Raw genomic sequence first — 23430 nt, 5'->3', positions numbered from 1 at the left:
TCTACTTGTAATAGCCAAAAACCAAAAAAAAACAACCCTGAGTCCTTCAAAGTGTGAATGGTTAAACAAACTGTGATTCATCCATACCTTAGAATACTACTCTGGATTAAAAAAGAATGAATTTTTTTTTTTAAGATTTTATTTATTTATTTGAGAGAGAGAAACACACGAAGTGGGGAAAGGGGCAGAGGCAGAGGGACGTGCAGGTTCCCCACTTGAGCAGGGAGCCCAACACGGGGCTCGATCCCAGAACCCTGGGATCATGACCTGAACTGAAAGCAGATGCTTACCTGACTGAGCCACCCAGGTGCCCCTAAAAAAGAATGAATTATTGATATATACAACAACTCAGATGAATCTCCAAGGGGTCACACTGAGTGAATAAAGTTAATCCCCCAAATTCACATACTATGTGATTTCATTTATGAAGTATTCTGTAACGAAAATATTATAGAAATGGAGAACAAATTAGTGGTTGCCAGGATTCAGAGCTGGAGGTGCGGGAAGCAGAAGGAGGTGGGTAAGGCTGTACAAGGACAATGTTAGGAAACTTTCTGGTGAAGGAATTGTCTGTATCTTGACTATATCAACGTCAGCATCCTGGTTGTGATATTGTACTATAATTTTGCAAGATGTTATCATTGAAGGAAACTGGGTATAGAACACATCCAATTTCCTGTATTATTTCTTACAACTTGCATATGAATCTATAATTTTCTCAAAATTAAAAGTTTAATTAAAGGGGAAAAAAACCAGCACAATGAGAGCAAGAGTTTTGTTGAATATTTAACAGAAAAATCAATTAATGAAAAAATTATGGTAGATATCTTCAAGTCAGCTTTATATTCAGAAAAGTTCCTTCTTGGAAAGGAAACACCTTTTTTAATTTAGTTTTAAATTTTTGTCAGTTAAAAAATCAGACAGTTGTATAAGACTTAAAATATAGCAGCTTCTTGCCTGACCTCTCTTTAATCTACTCTGTCCTCCTTCCAATTCCTACTTCCAGAGTCAGGATTTTAGCCTTTCAGTAGTTTCTTCAGGTATTTACCTCTGTATGTCTTTTAAAAAAATGTTTTTAAAAGATTTTATTTTATTTTTTTAAAGATTTTATTTATTTATTTGAGAGAGAGAGAATGAGAGACAGAGAGCACGAGAGGGAAGAGGGTCAGAGGGAGAAGCAGACCCCCTGCTGAGCAGGGAGCCTGATGTGGGACTCGATCCCGGGACTCCAGGATCATGACCTGAGCCGAAGGCAGTAGCTTAACCAACTGAGCCACCCAGGCGCCCTTAAAAGATTTTATTTTTAAGTAATCTCTACACTCAACGTGGGGCTCAAACTTTCAACCCTGAGATCAAAAGTCCTGCTTGTGCTGCACCGACTGAGCCAGACAGGTGCCCCTACCTCTGTATTTCTGTTATAATCACCCTATACTGCAATTTCTTAGTTTGTTCACTTTTAGTTATTATAATAACTCGTAATTTAGCTCTTTTATTTCCTTCCTACCATCTTCACACTTCCCTACCCCCATCCTCCCAATATAGTTATATCAGAAATAGAGACAAATTATTTAGGTTCTTGCATTATTATGACTATGTAAATACTCTTCTTTGCTGAGCCAGGTAATATGCTGTGGTTAAATATCCATTCCTGTAGAAGTCTTTGTTTCTCTCTGAAGATAATAATTGCCTTTTTAAAAATTTGCTTAATTTTCTCTCTGTATTGCTCTTTCAGCTCCAAACTTCCCACAGAATTATAAAATGGCTTTCGCTGTAGGCAAACATGTTAACTAAACTAGCCAAATTTGCTTGGAGACATCCCTCCCCAAGCCCCCTGCAGAAGAGGGAGGGTCAGTCACTGGGCTGTGTAGGGGTGGTGAAATCTGGAACCTTTTGTTTTCAGCCTCATCTGCTTCCTGCATTAAGAGACAGCTTGTGACTCTCATGTCTGGGTTTTGCAGGGTTTGGCAACCTAATCCGCTCGCTTCTTGCCATCCTCCACCCTCACCCTACTGTAGAGACTTCATCTCCCCTTTCTCTAGTCTGCTAAGTCAGTTGTCCTGTCTGTTGGGCTGACATCCCTCCCCTGCTATTGTCTCCTCTCCCTTTGCTTGTGGATTTTTTAGGTTTTCTTTAAAATAAAGTTTTTTTACTGTCGGTTTAGTGAGTTTTGGGTAATGGCAACGAGGGTAAACAGATGTTTTACATTTTCATACTTGAATGGCAGTAACCTTTTGTATTCTAATATAAATATAAATGGTGCTGACTTCCAGATGATCAAGCATCTGTATTCTTAGGATGTCCGAAGACAGCTGTGGCACTGTCTGCTAATTGTTCTCCACTAATTTCTAGCCAATGGAATATAGAGAATTGATTCTGCTACCTGGAACATAGTCATGGATAACGTGGGTGAGGGATGTTCCCGAGAGATGGCAGAGCAACAAGGTAGGAAATCCAAATCCTTGACACTGTGGGGCTGTCACATCCTTGTGTTTGGGAAATGGTGTGTGAGAGAAATTAACTTTCATATCAATTTTGTGCAGATTTCTCTTACTGCTTTTTTTTTTTTAAAGATTTTATTTATTTATTTGAGAGAGAAAGACTGAGAGAGAGAGAGCATGAGAAGGGGGAGGGTCGGGAGGGTCAGAGGGAGAAGCAGACTCCCTGCTGAGCAGGGAGCCCGATGCGGGACTCGATCCCGGGACTCCAGGATCATGACCTGAGCCGAAGGCAGTCGCTTAACCAACTGAGCCACCCAGGCGCCCCCCTCTTACTGCTTTTTATTTGTTTGGTTGGTTTACTGCCATTAAACCAGTTTCTTACATAATAAACAACAGTATTTTTGTTAAGAAAGTCAAGGATATGAGAACAGCCATAAAGAGGAAGGGTGAAAAAGAAAGGAAAAAAGGAAAGAGAACTCATGAAGAATAACTTTTTTCTTTGAGTGATTTTATATTTCATTAAAACAAAACATCATGCCTTTAAGATTGAGAGTGGAAAAATTTTCATTCTGCTTTTAGAACCCTTTCAGAAAAGATCTTCTGTGTATCATATAACTTTGATTTTTTAAAATACGAAAATGTTAAAGAAAAATAGCAGTATGTTCTTCTGGGTAGCTAATTAATCTTAGGTTTATTTGTTATTACTAATGAAAAATGGGATGATTTCTTAACATCCTTACATTTTAGTCAGACATGATATCATGCAAACTGATTGCATTTTAAAATACAGCTTTTCTCTGGTGACTCAACATCTTTCTCATTTATTACTCCAGGATGTCTATGTTCTTGGGTTGGAAGATGATGTTAGACTAATATATTTTAAGCATTAATTTTTATTTCTTTATTATTTTTTATGGACGTATAATTTACATAAAATGCACAGACCTTACATGTTTTGTTCAATGAGTTCTGGCAAAAGAAGACATAGAACACTTTCAGCCCCTGAGAACTTTTCTTCGTGCTTCTTTCCAGGCAATACCCTTCAAACATCCAGAGTTAAGTATTGTTCTGATTTCTGTCATCACAGGCCAGTTTTGCCTGTTTTGGACTTCATATAAACAGAATCATATAGCGTGTATTCTTTTGTAGCTACGTTCTTTTGCCCATCATTATTGAGTAAGATTTCCTGAGATTCATCTATGTTTCTGTGTGTATTAGTGGTTTATTCTTTTTTAAAAATTACTGAGTCAGTCAGTTAAGCCTCCAACTCTTGGTTTCAGCTCAGGTCGTGATCTCAGGGTCCTGAGATTGAGCCCTGGTGGGCCCTACGCTCAGCACAGACTCTGCTTGTCCCTCTCCCTCCTCCACTGCCCCTCCCCCTACTCGCACTCTCTCTCCATTTCTCTCTTTCAAATAAATAAAATCTTAAAAAATATATAATTACTGAGTAGTATTCCATTGTATGAAAACATTACAGTTTTTAAATCTATTTTCCTGTGGATAGATGTGGTTGGCAGCTTCTGTCATGTATTCCCAGTGATCCTCACCTCTTGCTAACCATGCCCTTGAGGAATCCCCTTCCTTTGAGCATGGGTTGGACTTCATGACATTCTTTTAATGAACAAAATATAGCAAATATGATGGAATGTTGCTTCCAAGATTTGGATGTGGAAGACTTGACTTCCATCCCTCTCTCTTTCTCTCTCTCATGTTCTTCTTGCTTGCTTGCCCTAACGAAGCAAGCTGCCATGTTGTGAGCTACCCTGTGGAGAGGTCTACATGGCAAGGAACTGAGGGAGACCTCCAGCCAACAGTCAATGAGGAACTCAGGCCATCTTTCCAATAACCTGTGAGGAACTGAGTCTTGCCAGCAACCATGGGAGTAAACTTAGAAATAGATCCTTCCCCAAGCTGAGCCTTGAGATGACAGCAGCCCCAATCAACAGCTTCACTGAAGCCTCATGAGAGAAGGGACTGCTTTTTTTTTGCTGAGATTCTTGACTCACAGAAACTATGAAATAATAAATATTGTTTTAATCCATTAAGGTTTTGGATAATTTGTTTTATGTAGCAACGGGTAACTGTTGCAATAGACATTTGGGTTGCTTCTAATTTTTTGACTATTGTAAATAAGACTGCTATGAACATTCTTGTGTCTTTTTTGAACTTGTTTTATTCAAAATGTATTTCCTGAAAACAGCATGTAGTTGGGTCTTTCCTCCCTCCCACCCCCAGTCTGACAATCTTTACCTTTTTTTTTTTCAATCTTTACCTTTTAATTCGAATGTTCAGTCTACTTGAACTTAATGTAATTATTCATATGGTTGGATTTTTTACCATTTCATCATCTGTTTTCTATTTATTCCACTTGTTCTTTTATGTTTCTTTTTTCTTGCCTTCTTTTGGGCAATATCGATCACTATTTAATATTTCATTCTATTTCATCTATTAACATTTTTAACTGTATCTCTTTAGTGTTATTTTTTAGCAGTTTCTCTAAAGATTATAATATCCATCTTTAATTTGTCACTAACTTCAAATAATATTATGCTATTTGACAAACGATGTGAGACTCTACAACTGTGTACTTCTATTTACTACCCCTATCTTTTGTGCAGTTGTTGTCATATGTTACTTCTACAATATACTGCTACATTTTTTTGTGTTAAATATATTTAAATACATAAAGTATACTTAAAGCAAGAAGAATAGTAGTGTATCATGGGATATAGATCTATATAGCAAGCATGATAACAATATATATAATTTAAAATGACATCTCATATTTACCTAAATATTTACAGGTTTTGGTGCTCTGCATTCTATCCTGGAGATCCAGGATTTCATGTGATAACATTTTCCTCAGTTTCACCTTGAAAAATTTCTCTTAGCATTTCTTGTACTGCAGATCTGTTGCAGAGAAATTCTCTTCATCTTTGTCTGCCTGAAGATGTCTTCATTTTGACTTCATTTTTGAAGGTTGTTTTTGTATATTTAGAATTCTGAGTTGAGAGTCTTCCTTCTCCTATCATTTTAAAGGTGTCATTCCCTTGTCTTCCAGCCTTTATTGGTTTGGTTTTTTTTTTAGATTTTATTTAATTAATTAATTATTTTATTTGAGCGAGACAGAGGGAGAGTGCAAGCAGGGGGAGGGGCAAAGGGCTCTATTTCATGTCCCTGAGATCATGACCTGAGCTGAAGCCAAGAGTCAGATGTTTAACCGACTGAGCCGCCCAGGCGCCCCTGGCCTTTATTGTTTTTTGTTTTTGGTAAGAAATCAGTCATAATTCACATTTTTTTCCCCTGTATATATGTCTTTTTTATAGTTTGTTTTTAAGATTTTCTTGTTTTTGGTTCTTAGCAATTGGACTATGATCTTAGGTGTGTTTTCTTTGTGCTTATCCTGTTAAATTTTACTGAGCTTCTTGGATCTGTGGGTTTTTGTTTTTTTTTTAAGATTTTATTTATTTATTTAAGAGAGAGAGAGCACAAGCAGGATGAAGGGAGGCACCTGGGCGCCTGAGCCATCCAGGCGCCCAGGCTCTGTAAGGTTTTTTAAAAAATTTAATTTTAGGGGCCCCTGGGTGGCTCAGTTGATTAAGCATCTTTGGCTCAGATCACGATCCCTGGGATCCTGGGATCGAGCCCCACATCAGGCTCCCTACTCGGCGAGGAGCCTGCTTCTCTCTCTGCCTGCCACTCTCCCTGCTTGTGCTCTCTCTCTCTGTCAAATAAATAAATAAAATTTTTTAAAAATTTTAATTTTACAGGGGCACCTGAGTGGTTCAGTCAGTTAAGCGTTTGACTCTTGATTTCAGCTCAGGTCTTGGTCTCAGGGTCGTGAGTTCAAGCCCTGTGTTGGGCTCTATACTGGGCATGGAGCCTACTTAAAAAAATTTGTTTAGAAAATCTTTTTTTTATTTTTTTTTTATTTTTTTATTTTATTTTATTTTTTTAAAGATTTTATTTATTTATTTGACAGAGAGAGACACAGCGAGAGAGGGAACACAAGCAGGGGGAATGGGAGAGGGAGAAGCAGGCTTCCTGTGGAGCAGGGAGCCCGATGTGGGGCTCGATCCCAGGACCCTGGGATCATGACCTGAGCCGAAGGCAGACGCTTAACGACTGAGCCACCCAGGCACCCTAGAAAATCTTTTTTTTGAGAGGATTTTAAATAAATTTGAGCTTTATTCATGACAACAGTATCTCCAGTCTCCTAAGGGCAAGTAGCCTAGATGTGTGTAAGGTGTATTATTGGTTCCATATGTAGACAGGACTTGGTGCCCAAAGAAAAACAAGGTATGTATGGAGTAACTTCTGCATTCACAGGTTGGAAACCATAGTTCTGAATAAGGCTGGCACCTGGGTTTCTTCTTTGCTCCAGGTTTGATGGAGGTGCTGTTCTTGTACTTTAATGCAATATTTGAGCCAAGAATGCTGGCAGAAATCACAAAGGAAGAAATGCCAAGGAGTGCAAAGCCTGCAGAAAGCAATCTTTCCAACCAAGTTAGAGTTTTGTCTCCATGGCCAATCATTGTCAATGTAATTAGAATCCTGGTTTATTATAAATGGGTGTAACTCAGGAATACCCAGATGGAAGAGCTGCAGAGGGCAAATATATAGAAAGGTGTGTGGAGCTTCCATTCCTTCTCTAGGTGAGGCGCTCTCCCTGCACCTCCATGTGTTCAAATTGGAAGCTCCTTTGAAAATTCTTGACCACTAACTCCTCACATACTTCTGTCTCATTCTTTCTCTCCCTTCCTTATAGGGATCCAATGACTTATATGTTAGACTCTTTGTTGTTGTCCTACAGCTCTTGGATCCACCGTTCCACTTTTTTAAGTCTTTTTTTCTTTATGTGTTTCCACCTTTTGTCAAGTTGATCCTTGCCTCTGTTATGTCCAGACTGCTGTTGAACCCATCAGATTGATATTTCATATTTTTTAAATTTCAAGCATTTCCAGTGAGTTCTTTTTTTTTTATAGATTTCATCTCTCTGAAGAAATTTTCCATCTATTCGTGCACATTCTCTATTTTTTCCACTAAATATTGAATATATTTAAAATAATTACTTTAAAGTTCTGACCTTTGGTGTGTAATTTCATCTTTGGGCTTCCTCTGTTGACTATCTTGACCTTGGGTGGCGTTTTCTTGCTTCTTTATGTGTTTTGTAATTTTTTTATCATACACCAAACATTTTGTGCAAAACAACAGTAAAGACTAAAATAAACAATATTGCTTTCTCTGTCATGCTGCTTGTCTGGTTGGTGGAGTCAATCTAATCTATGGATTTCACTTCTCCCCTCTGCTCTGCTAGTAATGAAAGCAGCTGAGGGTCTCATCTTCTAGGATGGGCTTATCACTTTCTGGAATTTAACTTAGGGTTTTTTTGGGGGGGCGGTGTCCTTGGTTCTCAGATTTTTTTAATTGGGGTATATTTGACATACAGAATTATATTGGTTTCAGATGTTCTAATACGTTTTTTAAAGCTATGACTTTGTGGCTAATATCTTGTTTTCACCAGTAGATTTGGAGTTAGTTTCTCTTACGACTTTCTAAATTTTAGGGGTGCCTGGGTGGCTCAGTCCATTAAGCATCTGCCTTCAGCTCAGGTCCTGGGGTTGAGCCTTACATGGGGCTCCCTGCTCAGTGGGGAGTCTGCTTCTTCCTCTTCTTCTGCTTCTCCCCACTACATGTGCTCTCTCTCTCTCTCAAATAAATACATAAAATCTTTCAAAAAAATTAGAAAAAGACTTTCTAAATTTTAATTTGAAATGGAATTCCTCTTTTTTTCTTAATATATTTAATTGTGCATGTGATAGGCAAATGTGGACTTATGTAGCTCAAAAGTCAGTTTTTCTCTCCATTTAGAAGGTCAGGAAAAATTGTGAAGGATGTTAAACTGGGCAAAAGCTTCCTGGTGGCATTGTCAATGGAATATTAGGTATTGTCTAGTACACCCTCTGAGTTAATCTGACTATAAAGTTATCTTTGCTTTTTATTGTCTTTGAGCTATTTCACAACTTTGTAAATTAAATAAAATTGATAATAATGCACATTATTCTTGTCAGTAGAGATGCAAATTAGTTTTGTCCAATGGAGATGCAATTGGTTATTGTCCTGTGGATATTGGTCAGTTTTGTGTGTGTGAATTACTTTATTTCCACGTTCCTAATTGCCTATATCTGTGTCTGCTCTTTGGATTAACCTTTGAACTCTTCTTTAAAAATTTTTTTTTTTTTTTAGATTTTATTTATTTTTTTTGAGAGAGAGAGACAGAGATAGTGAGAGAGAGGACAAGTGGGGAGGAGAGGGAGAAGCAGGCTCCCCGCAGAGCAAGGAGCCCAATGTGGGACTCGATCCCAGGACCCTGGGATCATGACCCGAGCCGAAGGCAGACGCTAACCAACTGAGCCACCCAGGCGCCCTAGCCTTTGAACTCTTGTTAGCTTTTTTCCCCTCTCTTTAAAAACTTCACTGGATTCCTGATTAATTAATGAGTTAAATAAAAATCTTTGATATCTGTTCATCTTATGTTTGAGAGTTGTGACTATACCCATTATAAAAATTCTCTTTTAACATGGGTCACCTTCCTCTAGGATGTTGTTAGTCTGAAATCTTTTGTTCTGTCTGCTTCTTCAAGTTGCACATGGACTACTTACTTTGCTGCAATTTCTGGGCTTCTTGGGCGCAGGCTTTCAATAGTATGTTATTCCTTCCACTTGAGAATCAGGTAAATATGCATTAAGCCTCACTTCCACACACCACTCTTTTCCTTTATTCTCTATAACACTACTATTTAAGGTTATAAAAGGTTTTTAGACTTTACTGAAGGATATGGTAGGTAGCTGACAATTATCATTTGTGACTAATCAGGATTTTTTGAATACCTTCTTCATATTTTGATAACAGTAGAAATCTTTCCATTTTAGTGGAGAATTAAAAAACGTAATTCCCAGCTTCCTTGCTGCTGGGTGCAGATATGTGATGTAAATTATGCCAGTCAGATGCATCCCATGAGACAGGCACACAAATGAGCTGCTTGGTAAAAGAGGCAGGACACGGAGCATCCATTTTACTGCCACAAAGCTAAGCAGAAGCAGTGTTGTTCTGGGGCCGGCTGCTGTGACAAACTTCTCAATCATGACAGATGTCGCAACGGTCTATTTTAATAGGGCTGAAGGGGTGCACGAGATCAGTATAATAATGGCCTTCAATGAATCATGCCCCTGTGCTTCTGTCCCTGTGTAATATAACCTTGCACTCACTTCATCAAGTAATGAGTTATTTCTCCACCCTCTGGAACCAGGGTTGGCCTTGACCATCATACTATGAAGGCACCTAGTTTAACCTATTGAAAAATGCAGGACTTCATGGAGGAGAAATAGTGCTTTCTAGCCAACAGTCAGCACTGTGAACTCAGAAATGTAGTGAGGGTGAGTCTTAACTATGGAGAACAAACTGATCAGGAAAGGCCTCTCTGGGGAGGTAATATTTAAGTTTTGATCTGAATCATGTGAAGGAAACAGCCTTGTAAAGATCAGTGGCAAAGTGTGCCAGACAGATGAGAAGAGTGGAATAAAAATTATGGGGCAAGGATAAACTTGGTCTGTTCTTCAGGAACAAAAAGGAGACCAAGAAGATGGAGCTAATGAGAAGGAAAAGCAGGCCATGGCCAGTATTGTGTAGTTCTGTAAGCCATTTCAGGAGTATGGCGTTTAGTCTGTGTGCAGTGGGAAGCTATTGGTGTTTTTTTTTTTTAATTTTATTTTATTATGTTATGTTAATCACCATACATTACATCATTAGTTTTGATGTAGTGTTCCATGATTCATTGTTTGCGTATAACACCCGGTGCTCCATTCAATACATGCTCTCTTTAATACCCATCACCTGGCTAATCCATCCCCCCACCCCCCTCCCCTCTAGAACCCTCAGTTTGTTTCTTAGAGTCCATAGTCTCTCATGGTTCGTCTCCCCCTATTTGTTTTTAAGCAGGAGATATCATGATCTCATCTAGGTTTTTAAAAGATCCCTTTGGAGTTTATTCAGAGGATAACTTGTGGTAGGTTAAGAGGGGCAACAGGGAGTCATGTAAGGAGGCTACCACAGTTGTCCAGGGAGAGGAGATGGGATGGTGGCATGGACAATGGTGGTAACAATGGAGAAGAAGAAGAAGCAGTGTACTGATTTGGGACTTTTTGGAGGTTTGCTCTTGAATTTGATAAGCAGAAGGAAGAGATATGAGCTTTCAACGATAATTGAATGAGTCCAAGTCCTTTATTCACCTTTGTTATCAGCTAAGCCTTTGTCAAAGAAAAGGGTGTAGAAACAGACTCAAAGGTCTTATTTATAGCTATTGAGTAGAATGTGAAGGTGGAGAATGCTGTGTCCTTGGATGGAGGTTGTCCATGGAAACATTGAGTATTTCCTTGAGGAAGGGAGTGCCCTGTTTACTAATACTTAATATGTCCAGGGCAGATACTAAAACAGACCAGCAGAAGGTACACAGAATCTACCTGTGCCAGCAACACCAGAAGTTGAAGATACCAACACAAAAAGAACTTCTGGGCTTTATTTTAGATGCATCAGTGACCGAGATGTAGAGAGACAATGGGACATGACTAATGAAAGTATTTTTGAGAGGCGCCTGGGTGGCTCAGTCGGTTAAACAGCTGCCTTCGGCTCAGGTCATGATCCCAGGGTCCTGGGATCGAGCCCCACGTCAGGCTCCCTGCTCCGCGGAGAGCATGCTTCTTCCTCTCCCTCTCCCTGCTGTTCTGCCTACTTGTGCTCTCTCTCTCTCTGTCAAATAAATAAAATCTTAAAAAAAAAAAAAAGAAAGTATTTTTGAAAACACCTTCTAAGAGAAGCATCACGTTGTCTACCAGAGCACTTTTCTAGCCAAATAGGAAAAGCATGAGTGCCTTATGGGCAAGGATCATGTCTTAAGTCATCTTTGAATTCCTACTCAAGGTTTAGCACTATACTTGACATACAGTAAACCCTAAGGTTCAACATGTATTGAATGAACAGCTCAAGCAGAGAGAAAAATAGCCATAGTCTTGGATGATACCCAGCCCTCTGTGCTCTGTATCTTCAACATCAAATTTGCATTTTATAGTTTGGCTTTGGTCTTATTAATAAATCTCTCTTTCCTTGGAAACATGAGGTCATAGTCAATTTCTTTACTCCATTTGCTTGATTAAGCCCAATTCTCTGAAGTATACTTCAAAATTAATTCATGTTTTTAGTTCTGTTGCAAATTTTGTATCATTTGATAACTCATCTCCACCTCAATTCTGTTTGCATATGTAAATAAACATACTTTATACATACTTTCTTCATTTATTGAAGAAATCATAAACCTTAGTTGAATGAAAATTAGAAAATACAAATAAATAAAGGTAGAAAATAAAGAGATGACTTTACTTGCAAAGGAACTTTATATATTTATGTAGAAGCTTTTTTCTTGTACACACACACACACACACACAAACACATACACATTTGGGAGGGGACCAAAATGGGATCACTCCAGACTTAATATTCTGCAGTTGTATTTAAATACTATTTTAAAATTTAATTAATAAATGAGAAGAATTTTAACTTTTATTTTAATTTTTTAAAGATTTTATTTATTCATTTGACAGAGAGAGACACAGCGAGAGAGGGAACACAAGCAGGGGGAGTGGGAGAGGGAGAAGCAGGCTTCCCGCTGAGCAGGGAGCCCGATGCAGGGCTCGATCCCAGGACACTGGGATCATGACCTGAGCCGAAGGCAGACGCTTAACAACTGAGCCACCCAGGCGCCCCTAACTTTTATTTTAAATGTTAGTCTGCTTATTTCCTTTTTTTTCTTTTCCCTGAGAGTAGCTTATTTATTTATCTATTTATTATTTTTTTGTAAAACTATTCTATGGACCCAACTGGAAAACATGAATGAAAAATCAACTAAATAAGATGTCAGCCCATAGTTGTATGGAGCAACTATGTAGAGAGGACTCAAGCATCTGGCCAGCAGTTGAACTAGATGACCTCCGAATTCTCCAGCTCTGAGATTCTGTGGCTGATGGTAGGTGGCAGGAATTTGTAGGTGGAAGGGACTGATGGGACTAATTTAAAGGAATTGTGGGAAATTAGATTGGAAAGTGAGGCTCAGCCCGGTTGCATCTATATCTCGGATCCAAGACTGCGTGTGTAGTTGTACGTTGGGAGAAACTTGTGGGAACATATCTGCATAAAAGAAGAGTGCCAGGCCAGGATTCTTCTTCCTTTTCTTCTTCCTTCTTCCTCTTCTCTTTCCTCTTCCTCTTTTCTTTACTTTTACACAAAATGATCAAGGTCTCTCACCTTCCTGAGTCTCCTCTTTCTTGGATTCCCATATGAAATGACTGGAACTCACTTCCCAAATAATGAGGGGAAGTTCAATGTGAGATACACAAATCTGTCTTCTCTTTTCCCATCAGTCTGAAAACAGCAACTCTTTGTAAAAACAGTCACTGATTTTACCTACATCATTCTACAATGTTATACAAAGACTCACATACAAATAAGACTAAAATGTTTAATTGTGGTAAAATACACATAAGTAGAATTTACCATTAACCATTTTTTAAGTGTATAGTTTACACTTTACAGTTTAGTGGTATTAAGTACATTCTCATTGCTGTGCAACCATCATCACCATCCAGCCTGAGAACTCATGTCATCTTCTCAAGCTGAAACTCTACCCATCAAACAATAACTCTCCATTTTCCCCACCTCCCACCCCTGGCAAACATGATTCTACTTTCTGTCTCTAAGAATTAGATGACACTAGGTACCTCACATAAGTGGAATCTTACAATATTTGTTCATTTCTGACGAGCTTTTCTTTCTTTCTTTCTTTCTTTTTCTTTCTTTCTTTCTTTCTTTCTTTCTTTTTTAAGACTTTAAGTAATCTCTACACCCAATGTGAGCTTGAACTCATAACCCCGAGTCTCATGCTCTACTGACTGAGCCAAGCAAGCACTCCTTGACCAACTTATTTCACTTAGCATAATGTTCTCAAGGCTTATCCATGTTATAGCCTATGTCAGTATTTACTTCCTTTTTAGAGTTAAATAATATTCCATTGTGTGTGTGTGTATATATATATACACATATATATATACACACATACATGTATATATATTGTTTTTGCTTATTCATTCATCTCACTAAAAGTTTTTGAATGATAATCCTGTAATCTGCTTTTGGATGGAATCCTATAGATTACAGGAAAAGTTACCACCATTCCACTTGAAAGTTTCCCAACACTTCCAGATTTTATTTGATAGCCTAGAATTCCTTGGGGTGTTTTTTGTTTTTTTTATTCTCAGATATAGCTGCTGTTGTTCCAGGAAGTAAGGCATCTTAGGGCCAGAGCTGTGGTGTAAATAGGAAGAGTGAGGTCAGGCCCATAAACTGGTTCATATTACTTTGTTCCATGAATATTCTCAGGTCACTCCTCTGTGGAAGGTACCACCTTAGTCACTCTGGTGGTCACTCTTCCCACAATGGCCACATGCCCACTTGGTGGAGAGAGTGGACATATGTGCTAGAACAGTAGGCTTAATACTACTGAGGCTCTGTGCCGCATAGCCAAGTAGATGTTGAAGAGAAGTTGTGCATTTCACTCATACACAGGTATTGCCATAAATCAAGAAACAGCAGAAGATGGTCAAGTAACTTTTTGGTCTGCGCACCCCCCCCCCGCCCTGCCCCCGCGCCGCCCCCCCCCCCCCCCCCGCTTCTGATAGCTTGGGTTTTGCGAGCATGTCGTCAATTAGCTGCAGAAGAGGACCAGGAAGATTGCTTCTTCTGATGTTCTTTCCCTTTACCTCATGAATTCCCCTGAATCTCATGCTACCATCATGGTATTTTGGGTAAGGTTCTATCCATATTTTGGGCAGGGCACTGCACCACACAGAATGACGCAGTGAGAATTAATTTTCTCCTTTCAGACACTTCCACATGTTATCACAGTTGTCAAAGCAGATGGAAAACAGGGCTGCTGCTGAGTCACAGCATCCTCCGTTGCACACCCTCTCCTACATGAGTCCAGAGAACTGATGTAATTTCTCCAAAGATTTTTTGGAAAACAGTGACTTTTTGGTGTTTCCCAGTAATATTACTTTGGTTTGTGGCCATAAAAGCATAAAATTTGGCTCTAATTTTAATCAGCATTTATGGAACTATTTTTCCCTTATTATTTTCTTCTAGGTTTCTCCTCGCTATCCATATCTAACGTCTCTGTAGTGGTAGTGGGCTCCAAGAAGTTTCAGACAATAGAAACCAATCCCAAGACTAATAGTATATAAAAGATTGCGTACTTTTTCCCAAGAAATGAAACAAATCAGTATGAAATATGAGAAAGTATAATTTTTCTAGACTTTCACATCTCTACCATAGCAGGGAGCTTCCCTTGTGAATAGTTCTTTTTTTTTCTTCCAGAGAGAGATTTATTAGAAGGAGCTAGTTCAACTACCTTAGGGAATTGATGGAAGTCCATCTCTTTGAGTCATGGTGCGTAACTCAGTGGGAGTCGATTCCACACAGGGTTTCAGTGACGATGATCTCACTATTTTATGCTTCATGTCTACACTTTAATTTATGTACCAAGCTTGCTTTCCCTGATGAACGAAGTCCTGTCTAAGACACAGTTGATCTTGCATTTTCATATGTCCCCTTTCCCTTCCAGTTAGAGATGAATCACACTCTTCACACTTTGGCGTGTGGTACTTGTTAATTAGTTTAACCAATCAAAGATGCTGTGACTTGAGATTGTTACGGCAGTTGTTACTTGACATCTACAAGTATAACCAGTAATAAGTGCACGTTAGCTGAAACCCTCAGGCAGTAGTATAACGTTTCTGGAGGAGACTGGTCCACAACAGCAAGTATGTGGGTCCTGCTGTTCTTCTGCCTTCCAGGTAGAGGTAAGGAAATAAACCCTTAGATACCATAAGACAAGGGTGGAAAAAGGATGAGCTCTCCTGAAGTCTCTCCCCTACTGGAATACCAAGATACCATCTAACTTAAGTCTTTAGTAGTTGGCTGTGGGGTTTGGTGTGGTCTAAGCCATTTGTCCTGTGCCAAGATGCTTATTAAAAATGTTTGGCTCCTCCATGAAGCCCTGTTGTACTCAAGTTTACCTGGAGATTTGGGTAGGAATGGCGTTGATGGTCTTCATAATTTATAAAGTCGAGAGTACTGATAAAAGAAGTAAAGCTTTGAAAACTTTGAAAGCCTGCTCATGGTCATCATGAACAACTTTACTTGGAGCACCGATCAGATGAAATGTCAGTCTGGCTGTACATTTAAGCAAGCTCTGTTAAATGGGAACATGAAACATTACTGTACACTTATGTGTACAAGTGCTGTTTCCTTCATGAAATGAATAAGTGTAACTGTAAGATGCATGCACACACACACATACAAAGTTATTTCCTTAGGTTAGTGTTCTAATTTCATTTAAAATTTCATTTAAACCATGCTCCTTAAACTTGGTTCCCTGGACTCCCAGGAATCTATGAATGGCTTGGGGGTTAGGTCAGATACCTGAATTTGAATGCACAATTTATTGTGGCTATAGATGTTTCTGGGAAAAGAGTCCCTAGCTCTTATCAGAGTCTCAAAGATGTCTGTCACTCCCTCACTCTCTTAAGTGGTTTGAAATGTCTGAGTTAGGAGGTATATAACTCAGTTCTCTTGTTCTCGATTATTCTCAATTATTCAGTCAACCAATTTTCATTAATAAATATAGGATAAGTGACTGTTTAAGAGAGACACTGTATTTGGCATTTAGGGAGAGACAAAGATAGAGTACAATTCTTGATTTCCAACTTCTTGGGAAAAATTGCATAGTAGTCCAATTAATGATGCAAGGCTGTAAATGGGCCTAGTAAGTGGAATGGGCAAAACATGCTAAAATAATTTAGTGGGGAGGTATCACTGTCCCTTGGTTTGTTGGACAGGAGCTTAAGTTGAGCCTGGAGATGAATGAACAAAGCCTGACTCTGGTGTTCAGCCGGTATACTCTGGGTGTTCAGATGTTAAATAATGAAATATTTTTTGTGCCAATTGATTGCCATCTTCCTCCATGCCCACCCCAGTGTCTCCAGTGCCCTGGCCATACCTGTCCCTCTATCAGGAATTCCCACCACTTCCCCTCTCTCCTCCCATCTTCCTCGGATTTAACAACTGTAGGACTAAATGCCTGGCTCAGAAAGAATTCTCTAGGACACTGCTCCAGCTCTTTGGCTAGAGCCTTTCTGATGGCTCAATGTCCATACTGCAGTTATTAATATTAGTTGTTAATATTTTGGGTATCGCCACTGCATTTAAATTATAATGTGTTTTTGTTGGAAGATCACTTGTATGATTGTGCGACTGAAATGATAAGAAGGAGAGGGAAAACATCTCAGGAAGGGGAAATGGTGAGAGGGAGAAGAAGCCCAGTTTGTTGATAAGACCGTTCTGGAGTTGGATAGCTGAGTAATTAGTTGGATACAGAGAAGGGGAGTAATAAATCCTAAAGTTAAAAAGAAGAGCTATAGCCACCTTGTTGCACAAACAGTTTGGGGTGGGGAGCACGGAAGGGAGAGTAGGTCTTGCACTCTGGAGCTTGGGCTGTATAAGTTAGATGGCATCTGCAAGTGCTTAGGTGTGGAATGACATGATGGAAGTAACACTTTTAGGAGAATAATCTGGCAGGGGTGTTCAGGATGAAAGGACAAAGGGAATCATTAGCAGGGTAAATTCCAAATGTAAATTAGCCCTCATGAAAAGCCTTGTGGAAATGAAACAATCCACTGTGAATTTTAATGCAAGAATGTGTGGTGGAAAAGAGACACCGCCTATGGCACATGAATAAAGAACATTTGAAATGGAGTCTTAAGAAACCTGGGCCATCTCGTCACATTGTCCCTTGGTGGAGGGCAGATCAGGGTGGTAGCCACAGAAGGGAGCTCTGTGAAGAGCAGGGAAAATTGCATTGTTGCTTGGGGTACCTTCAGGGTAGAAGGATGGAGACTATATCACAAAAATGCCACTCAGCAATTGTGTCTTTCCTATGTAAAGTTCATAAGATAATATGACAAAAATAGTTGAGACAGAGAGAGAATGAATGGATCTTATGCTTATAATTTGATCGTTGACTTGTTCTTACTTGTTCTATCCAATTCTAGATGGGCAACGAAGCAAGTCTTGGCAGCCCAGAATCCCTCCCTAGCACACGTTGCGCAATCCTAGGGAACACCAGCAGGCCTTGTATGGTATACATCCCGTGTGGTTATATGCAATTGCCTTTGTGACCCCATGAGATCTTAAATTTTTTTAACTTGTCTAGTTATTTTCTCCTATCCCACAATCACCCCTGAAAATCAGTCCTTCTAATTGGAGCTTAAGACCAGAAGACAATATTAATAATATTATTTTACTTTGCATTTACTGTTCAAAAAGTGTTTTAATGTATATTAGTTCATTTAATCCTCACAAAACACCCTATAATTGTTAGGTAAACATTATTATCTTCATTTTGCATTTGAGGAAACTGAGAAACTGAGTTTCAGAAAGTTAAAGGGGAATATGGTTAGAACTCACATTTTTTGAGCAACTATTATATGCCAGACCCATTACATATGCCCAGGTTCACGGAGCTAGTAAGGGTTCAGCCTGGTTCTCCTGGTGGTTTAAGGTGGTGATAAGCAATCTACCAGCCATTGTTCATCCACCTGAGAAAACTTTGCTTTGAGTATTGGCACCAAAACTAGAGTTCTTATTCTTCAAATGGTTGAAAAACAGCTGAGGTCAACCTCCCAAAAGGTTTTAATGTTTCCATTCCAATTCATAAGCAATAAGGGATCAACCAAGCAATAAGATCCAAAGGACACTTTTTTGTTTTATTTTTATTGGGGATGAAGCCTGTTTTTATTTGTAATTTTTCTGGAGGAGTTTAAGGGCTGAAGGGATGAATTACCTCTGGTTTTCTGTTCCAACATCATCAAAATGCCCCAGTAGATATTATGTTATTAAAATGAATGCTGTGTGTGAGAGCATTCTATCTCATTACATTGTATACTAGGACAAAGTATTTAGAATAAATTGAAATGAATAATTAATGAAGGGAAAAGAATGTTTCTTTCAAGTTTCCCAGATACGCTAGTCTTGTTCTTACGCCCCACCCTGCTGACTTCTCCTTACTTCCTCTTTCCATTTTTTGCATCATCTTTACCTGTTCACTCATGGTTTATTCTTTCCTTTCCATTTTAGAATAACTATGATGGCAGCCTAGCTGCCGATAAGGAGCCTTTGTTCTCTCAAAGAGATGGCATGGAAGACAGGAACAGCTGTTGCTCTTTCTACCATGAGCTTCTGGTAATGCCTTGCCTTCAATCCATGGACCCACCCACCGGGCTGGCAAACAGGAAAAGGGCCCTATGATCACTGACTAAGCCAGGACAAGGAGAGCCCCACAGTATACAGTACCCTTCCACTGGAATGACCATTTCTGGTCACTCTCTGCTCTTTTAGTGAACTGGTTAGTCTACAGCCTCGCTACTCAGAGTATAGTCCAAGAACCAGCATCATCAGCATCACCTAGGCAATGTCTGAAATACAGAACCTTTACCCCAAACTTGTGGAATCAGGATCTGCATGTTAACAAGACCCTCAGATCCAAATGGACATTAAAGTTTGAGAAGTACTAGTCCACAGGATGTCCTTTTGCCCACAAACACGTTTTTTCTTTCTTACAACTTTGGCACGTGCTGCAAGGAAAATCAACAAATACCATATACTATACTGAGATACATCTTAGTGAAAATAATATTCTTACATCTAACTAAGTTCACTAATACCAAGAAAACAAATTTAACTTAGAACAAGAAGTTGAACTCTTTTGCCTGGTTATGTTATTAATATGCCGATTAGATCAATGAACTTCCTTGTTGCAATGATTTGACACCTCTTTTGGATTACTATTTAAACCAAAAAAATAATCAAAAACAACTTACTCAAGCACCAACCCAAATCTTGCTTTTTGGTAATTTCTACAACTCCTCATATAGCCCCTCAGGCAAAAACAAACTAGAAATTCCCAAATCAAAAAACAAAGATGATAATCAAAATAAATTTCTTCTAACATTTTTTTAGCTGTTTTCATTATGTTTATGCATGTTCTCTTAACAGCTGACCTCCCTGAGAAGCTACATTAATTTATTTGAATGCTTTGCCTGATTCTTTCTCATTTGGGAATTTTGGTGATAACACAATCAGAATTTAATATTTTGATTTTGCCAACATTCTGAGGCTATGTTATTTTTAAACACCTTGGGAATCTCAAGATTTTTTTAGTTTTTTCTTTCCTGTGATTTTTAAGTTCAAGCCTAACAGTTTGGTTAATCCTTTCATCAGTTCAGCCTAAGAGAGTTCTGTCAGAAGCAGTATTCAGTTTGCAATTAGACAAGCAAAGCAAGAAAACATCAGCAATATTCTCAGATTTCTTTAATTCCCTTAATATATGATTGAGGTTTACTGCTTGCTGTCTTTCAGGCTTGGATATTAAGAATTGATGTTTATTTTTGAGCCTCTAGTTCATGAGCAAGGATTCTAACTTAATTGTTCCCCGTTCCAGCATTGGAAAGAATTGATGTTTATTTTTGAGCCTCTAGTTCATTAGCAAAGATTCTAACTTAATTGTTCCCCTTTCCAGCATTGTCAAAGACAGTAGCTTCATTTTCCAAATACTTTAACAAAACAGAATTTTCTAACTGATCAATTGTGTTTACATGATAAATGAGTGGCCCAGGGAAGATTCAAGAAGATAATGTCCTTTATTCTTTATCCTTATTATTATTTTCCTTGGATTAACTTTTATTTATTTATTTTTTTAAGATTTTATTTATTTGACACAGAGAGAGAGAGAGAGAGCGCACAAGCAGGGGGAGCCAGAGAGAGAGAGAGAGAAGCAGGGTCCCTGCTGAGCAGGGAGCCCAATTTGGGGCTTGATCCCAGGACTCTGGGATCATGACCTGAGCTGAAGGCAGACAGACGTTTAATCGACTGAGCCACCCAGGCTCCCCTTAACTTCTTTTTTTAAATGTTTGATCTGTCTCACAATATTTTATTCACTTATACGAACTTACTCATACAAACTAATATGAAAACTCAGACAAAGGGGTTATAACATTGGGTCCAGAGTATTTGACTTCTCCTCTTGCAGCCTACCACTAGTTAGAAATAAGTAGCTGTATAGCATGTACTAGGTATAGTTATTGGACTAGTAACTGTAGGTGGCGCAAAAAAAAAAAAAAAAATCTTTGTCTTAAAAGTAGTTCTGTAGGTGGGAAGACAAAGGAGAAGAAATGTGTAAGAAAAAAAATGGAAAAGAAAATCTCTCCAGTGTATAAAATGGTAACAGCCACTATTTACTGAGCTTACCGTGGGTCAGGCACTGTGCTTAGCCCTTGACGTATACCATGTATCTCATTCACAACAGCTCCATTTTACAGCTGAGGAAACCAAGGGCAGGGAACTTCAGTAACTTGAAATTGGTACTGAAACCCCCATCTGATATCAAAATCATGCTCTGGCTGCGTAGTGTTGCTTGCTTGATAGAGAGTAAGGGATGGGGTACTGTTTTTGCTTTACTTTTTAAAAAAATCAGCTGCTTACTATTTTATTTTTTCCAGCTTTAGTGAGATAAAACTGGCATATAACACTGTGTAAATTTTAGGTGTACATCTTGTTGATTTGATATACTTATATATTGCAAAATGATTACTACCACAGTGTTTTCCTTAACACCTTCATGACATCTCATAATGACCATTTCTTTTTTGGTGGTGAGAACATTTAAGATCCTCCTCCTTAGCAACATTCCTTTACTTTTATATATTTCAGTTGCAAACCTCTTGAATCCCTCAGGATCTGGCACAACGCTGGGAGCCTTGTAAGTATTCTAACTTCCCCAAGCAGGAACTGCAAACCAGGTCACCAGAATCTTGGCAACAGCAATATAAGCTTGAGGTACAAGACCTTTTCTAAAAGGAAGGACATAATATAATGGATTTCAGGTAGTTTCCTCATTTGCAAAGCCACAAAAGTCTTGGTGCCTCCCTAAATTGTTTCATGCCCCTGGGGTTTTCACCTCACCCTTGGTTTCAGTTGGCTTCCTATAACTTTAAAGAGTCAACTCACTCTCCATCTCTTCTATAGAGGAAACTGACCTCCTGAGATAGAGGGGACCATTCGCTCCTTTGTGTTTTGCTAGTTCCTGTCTGTCACCTCTTTATAGCACACACTGTACTACATAAGTGGTGTGTGTGTGTGTGTGTGTGTGCACACGCATGTGCTTGTGCTTGTGTGAATTTATAGAAAAGTCTGGGAGGAGTTCCTTGCCATCTGGTGGGGGAGATAAATATGTAACGTAATAAACATATCATGGCAGTGCAGATTTACATGAGATGTCTAAGGCATCTCGTGTGACATAATATTCATTGAGTGTGTTATAGACATTCAATAATTTTTATATTAGGAGATGGTATAATTTAGTGTAGGGAAGGAAAAAGTTTTCCTGTATGTCCTTAGGGTCCCTAGCTGGGTCTGAAAATTAAACTGACAAAGAGATTAGCAGGAGAAAAGCATACAAATCTGTGTTTAATACAAGTTTTACATGACATGGAAACCTCCATAAGGAAATGAAGACCCAAGGAAACAGTTAGGCCTGGGTATTTGTATGCTAGTTTTAATGAAGACTGAACAGTCATGTAGAAATATGTTAAGATCAGAGAGTATGAGGCAATCATAGTGAACTGAGGGAAACTTAGCAAGTCCTGCTTCTTAGGATTCTTCTCAGTGTCCCTTTGTCTTCAGAGATAAGAATGCTCCCTTTCTCTAGGTATAGGGAAGGCAACTCTCCTGGTAGAGTTTCATGACCTGTTTCAGAGGAGAAGGGTGGTGGTAGGGGAAAAGGTCAGAATGATCTTGCTTCTACTGTTTTCTCAAACTCCTTCAGTTTAAAATATTCAATATGCCATATTTTGAAGTAGCATGTCCTGAACCCCGTCATTAGTGGAGCATCACTCAAATTGCCCTATTAGAAACTCTTTGAGGTATTAATAGCTGCTTTGTGAGAAAAAGAATTTAGTGGTCAAATTAGTTTGATAAATTCGAGGTTGAATAAAATTAAACTTTTTAACGTGTGCTTTAATTTTTTCCCTGCAGTACCTTTCAGAATTCTTAATGTGCTGATGCGCATTGTGAATCTTCAAAAGTGAATCCAGTATGCAGTTTTCCAATCATATTTGGCCATGGAATTCTTTCTTCTCTGGGCACCACAGAACACAGCATGGAGATACTTGATTTCATGGTTGAGAGTGAAATATGGTATCAGTGTCATCATATATTAATTGCTTGACTTTCATCACCTCTTTAAGCCTTAGTGTCCTCATCTGCACATGCAGGTAATTCCTATATTTCATATTGTTGACACAATACCAAAAGGTTATAAAATGTCCAGGAGTCCTCTGTAGATGAACAATTACGATTGTTAATAATAATATGTCCAACAGCTGACTGTTCATTGTTAGAACCCTCATCACTTTGCAGAGTACTGGATCTGAAGACTGTTACACATGACCCAGCTTTAGCATGTAGGTGGCCAAAAAAGGCTTCCCTACTACCTGTATCTTTTGCTCTTTAACAGGATCTGAGTCAATATTAGATCAGTCCTCTTCTGGTTATGGTCCTACTGCTTATCATCATCTTATGAAAAAAATAAGATAAAGAAGAAGTAAGGTTGAACTAGATAATCTCTAGAGTTCATGCTTTCTAAAATTCTAAGGTGGAACAGAAGTAATTCTCAAGCTGCAACAGATGGAGTTACTGTACTTTCTAACTGGGCTGCTGAGAACAAAAGTCCTTGTCATGCACTACTTTATTTTTTTCACTTAGAAAAGCAACTTTA

At 38.7% G+C, this 23430-nt stretch overlaps 1 protein-coding gene across 4 annotated transcripts in view; it reads left to right on the top strand.

Annotated features, from left to right (window-relative positions):
• The window catches only part of NMI (N-myc and STAT interactor), a 117627-nt gene that overhangs the window by 76433 nt on the left and 17764 nt on the right, over nt 1-23430 (top strand). For 2 of the 4 annotated variants that reach the window (XM_078070782.1, XM_078070781.1), the window contains 2 exons: nt 21366-21414; nt 22689-22927. In XM_078070782.1, coding sequence (XP_077926908.1) covers nt 22922-22927 — 6 coding nt within the window. In that variant the 5' untranslated portion in view covers nt 21366-21414; nt 22689-22921. Of the gene's footprint in view, nt 1-2352; nt 2443-18759; nt 18840-21365; nt 21415-22688; nt 22928-23430 lie in introns of those variants that run through there. The other 2 variants (XM_078070780.1, XM_078070783.1) reach the window with 2 other exon arrangements.

The sequence above is a fragment of the Halichoerus grypus genome, chromosome 4 (assembly GCF_964656455.1).
Source record: "Halichoerus grypus chromosome 4, mHalGry1.hap1.1, whole genome shotgun sequence".
Lineage (NCBI taxonomy): Eukaryota > Metazoa > Chordata > Mammalia > Carnivora > Phocidae > Halichoerus > Halichoerus grypus.
The sequence above is the reverse complement of the archived record's forward strand: the minus strand, read 5'-3'. Positions and strand labels throughout refer to the sequence as shown.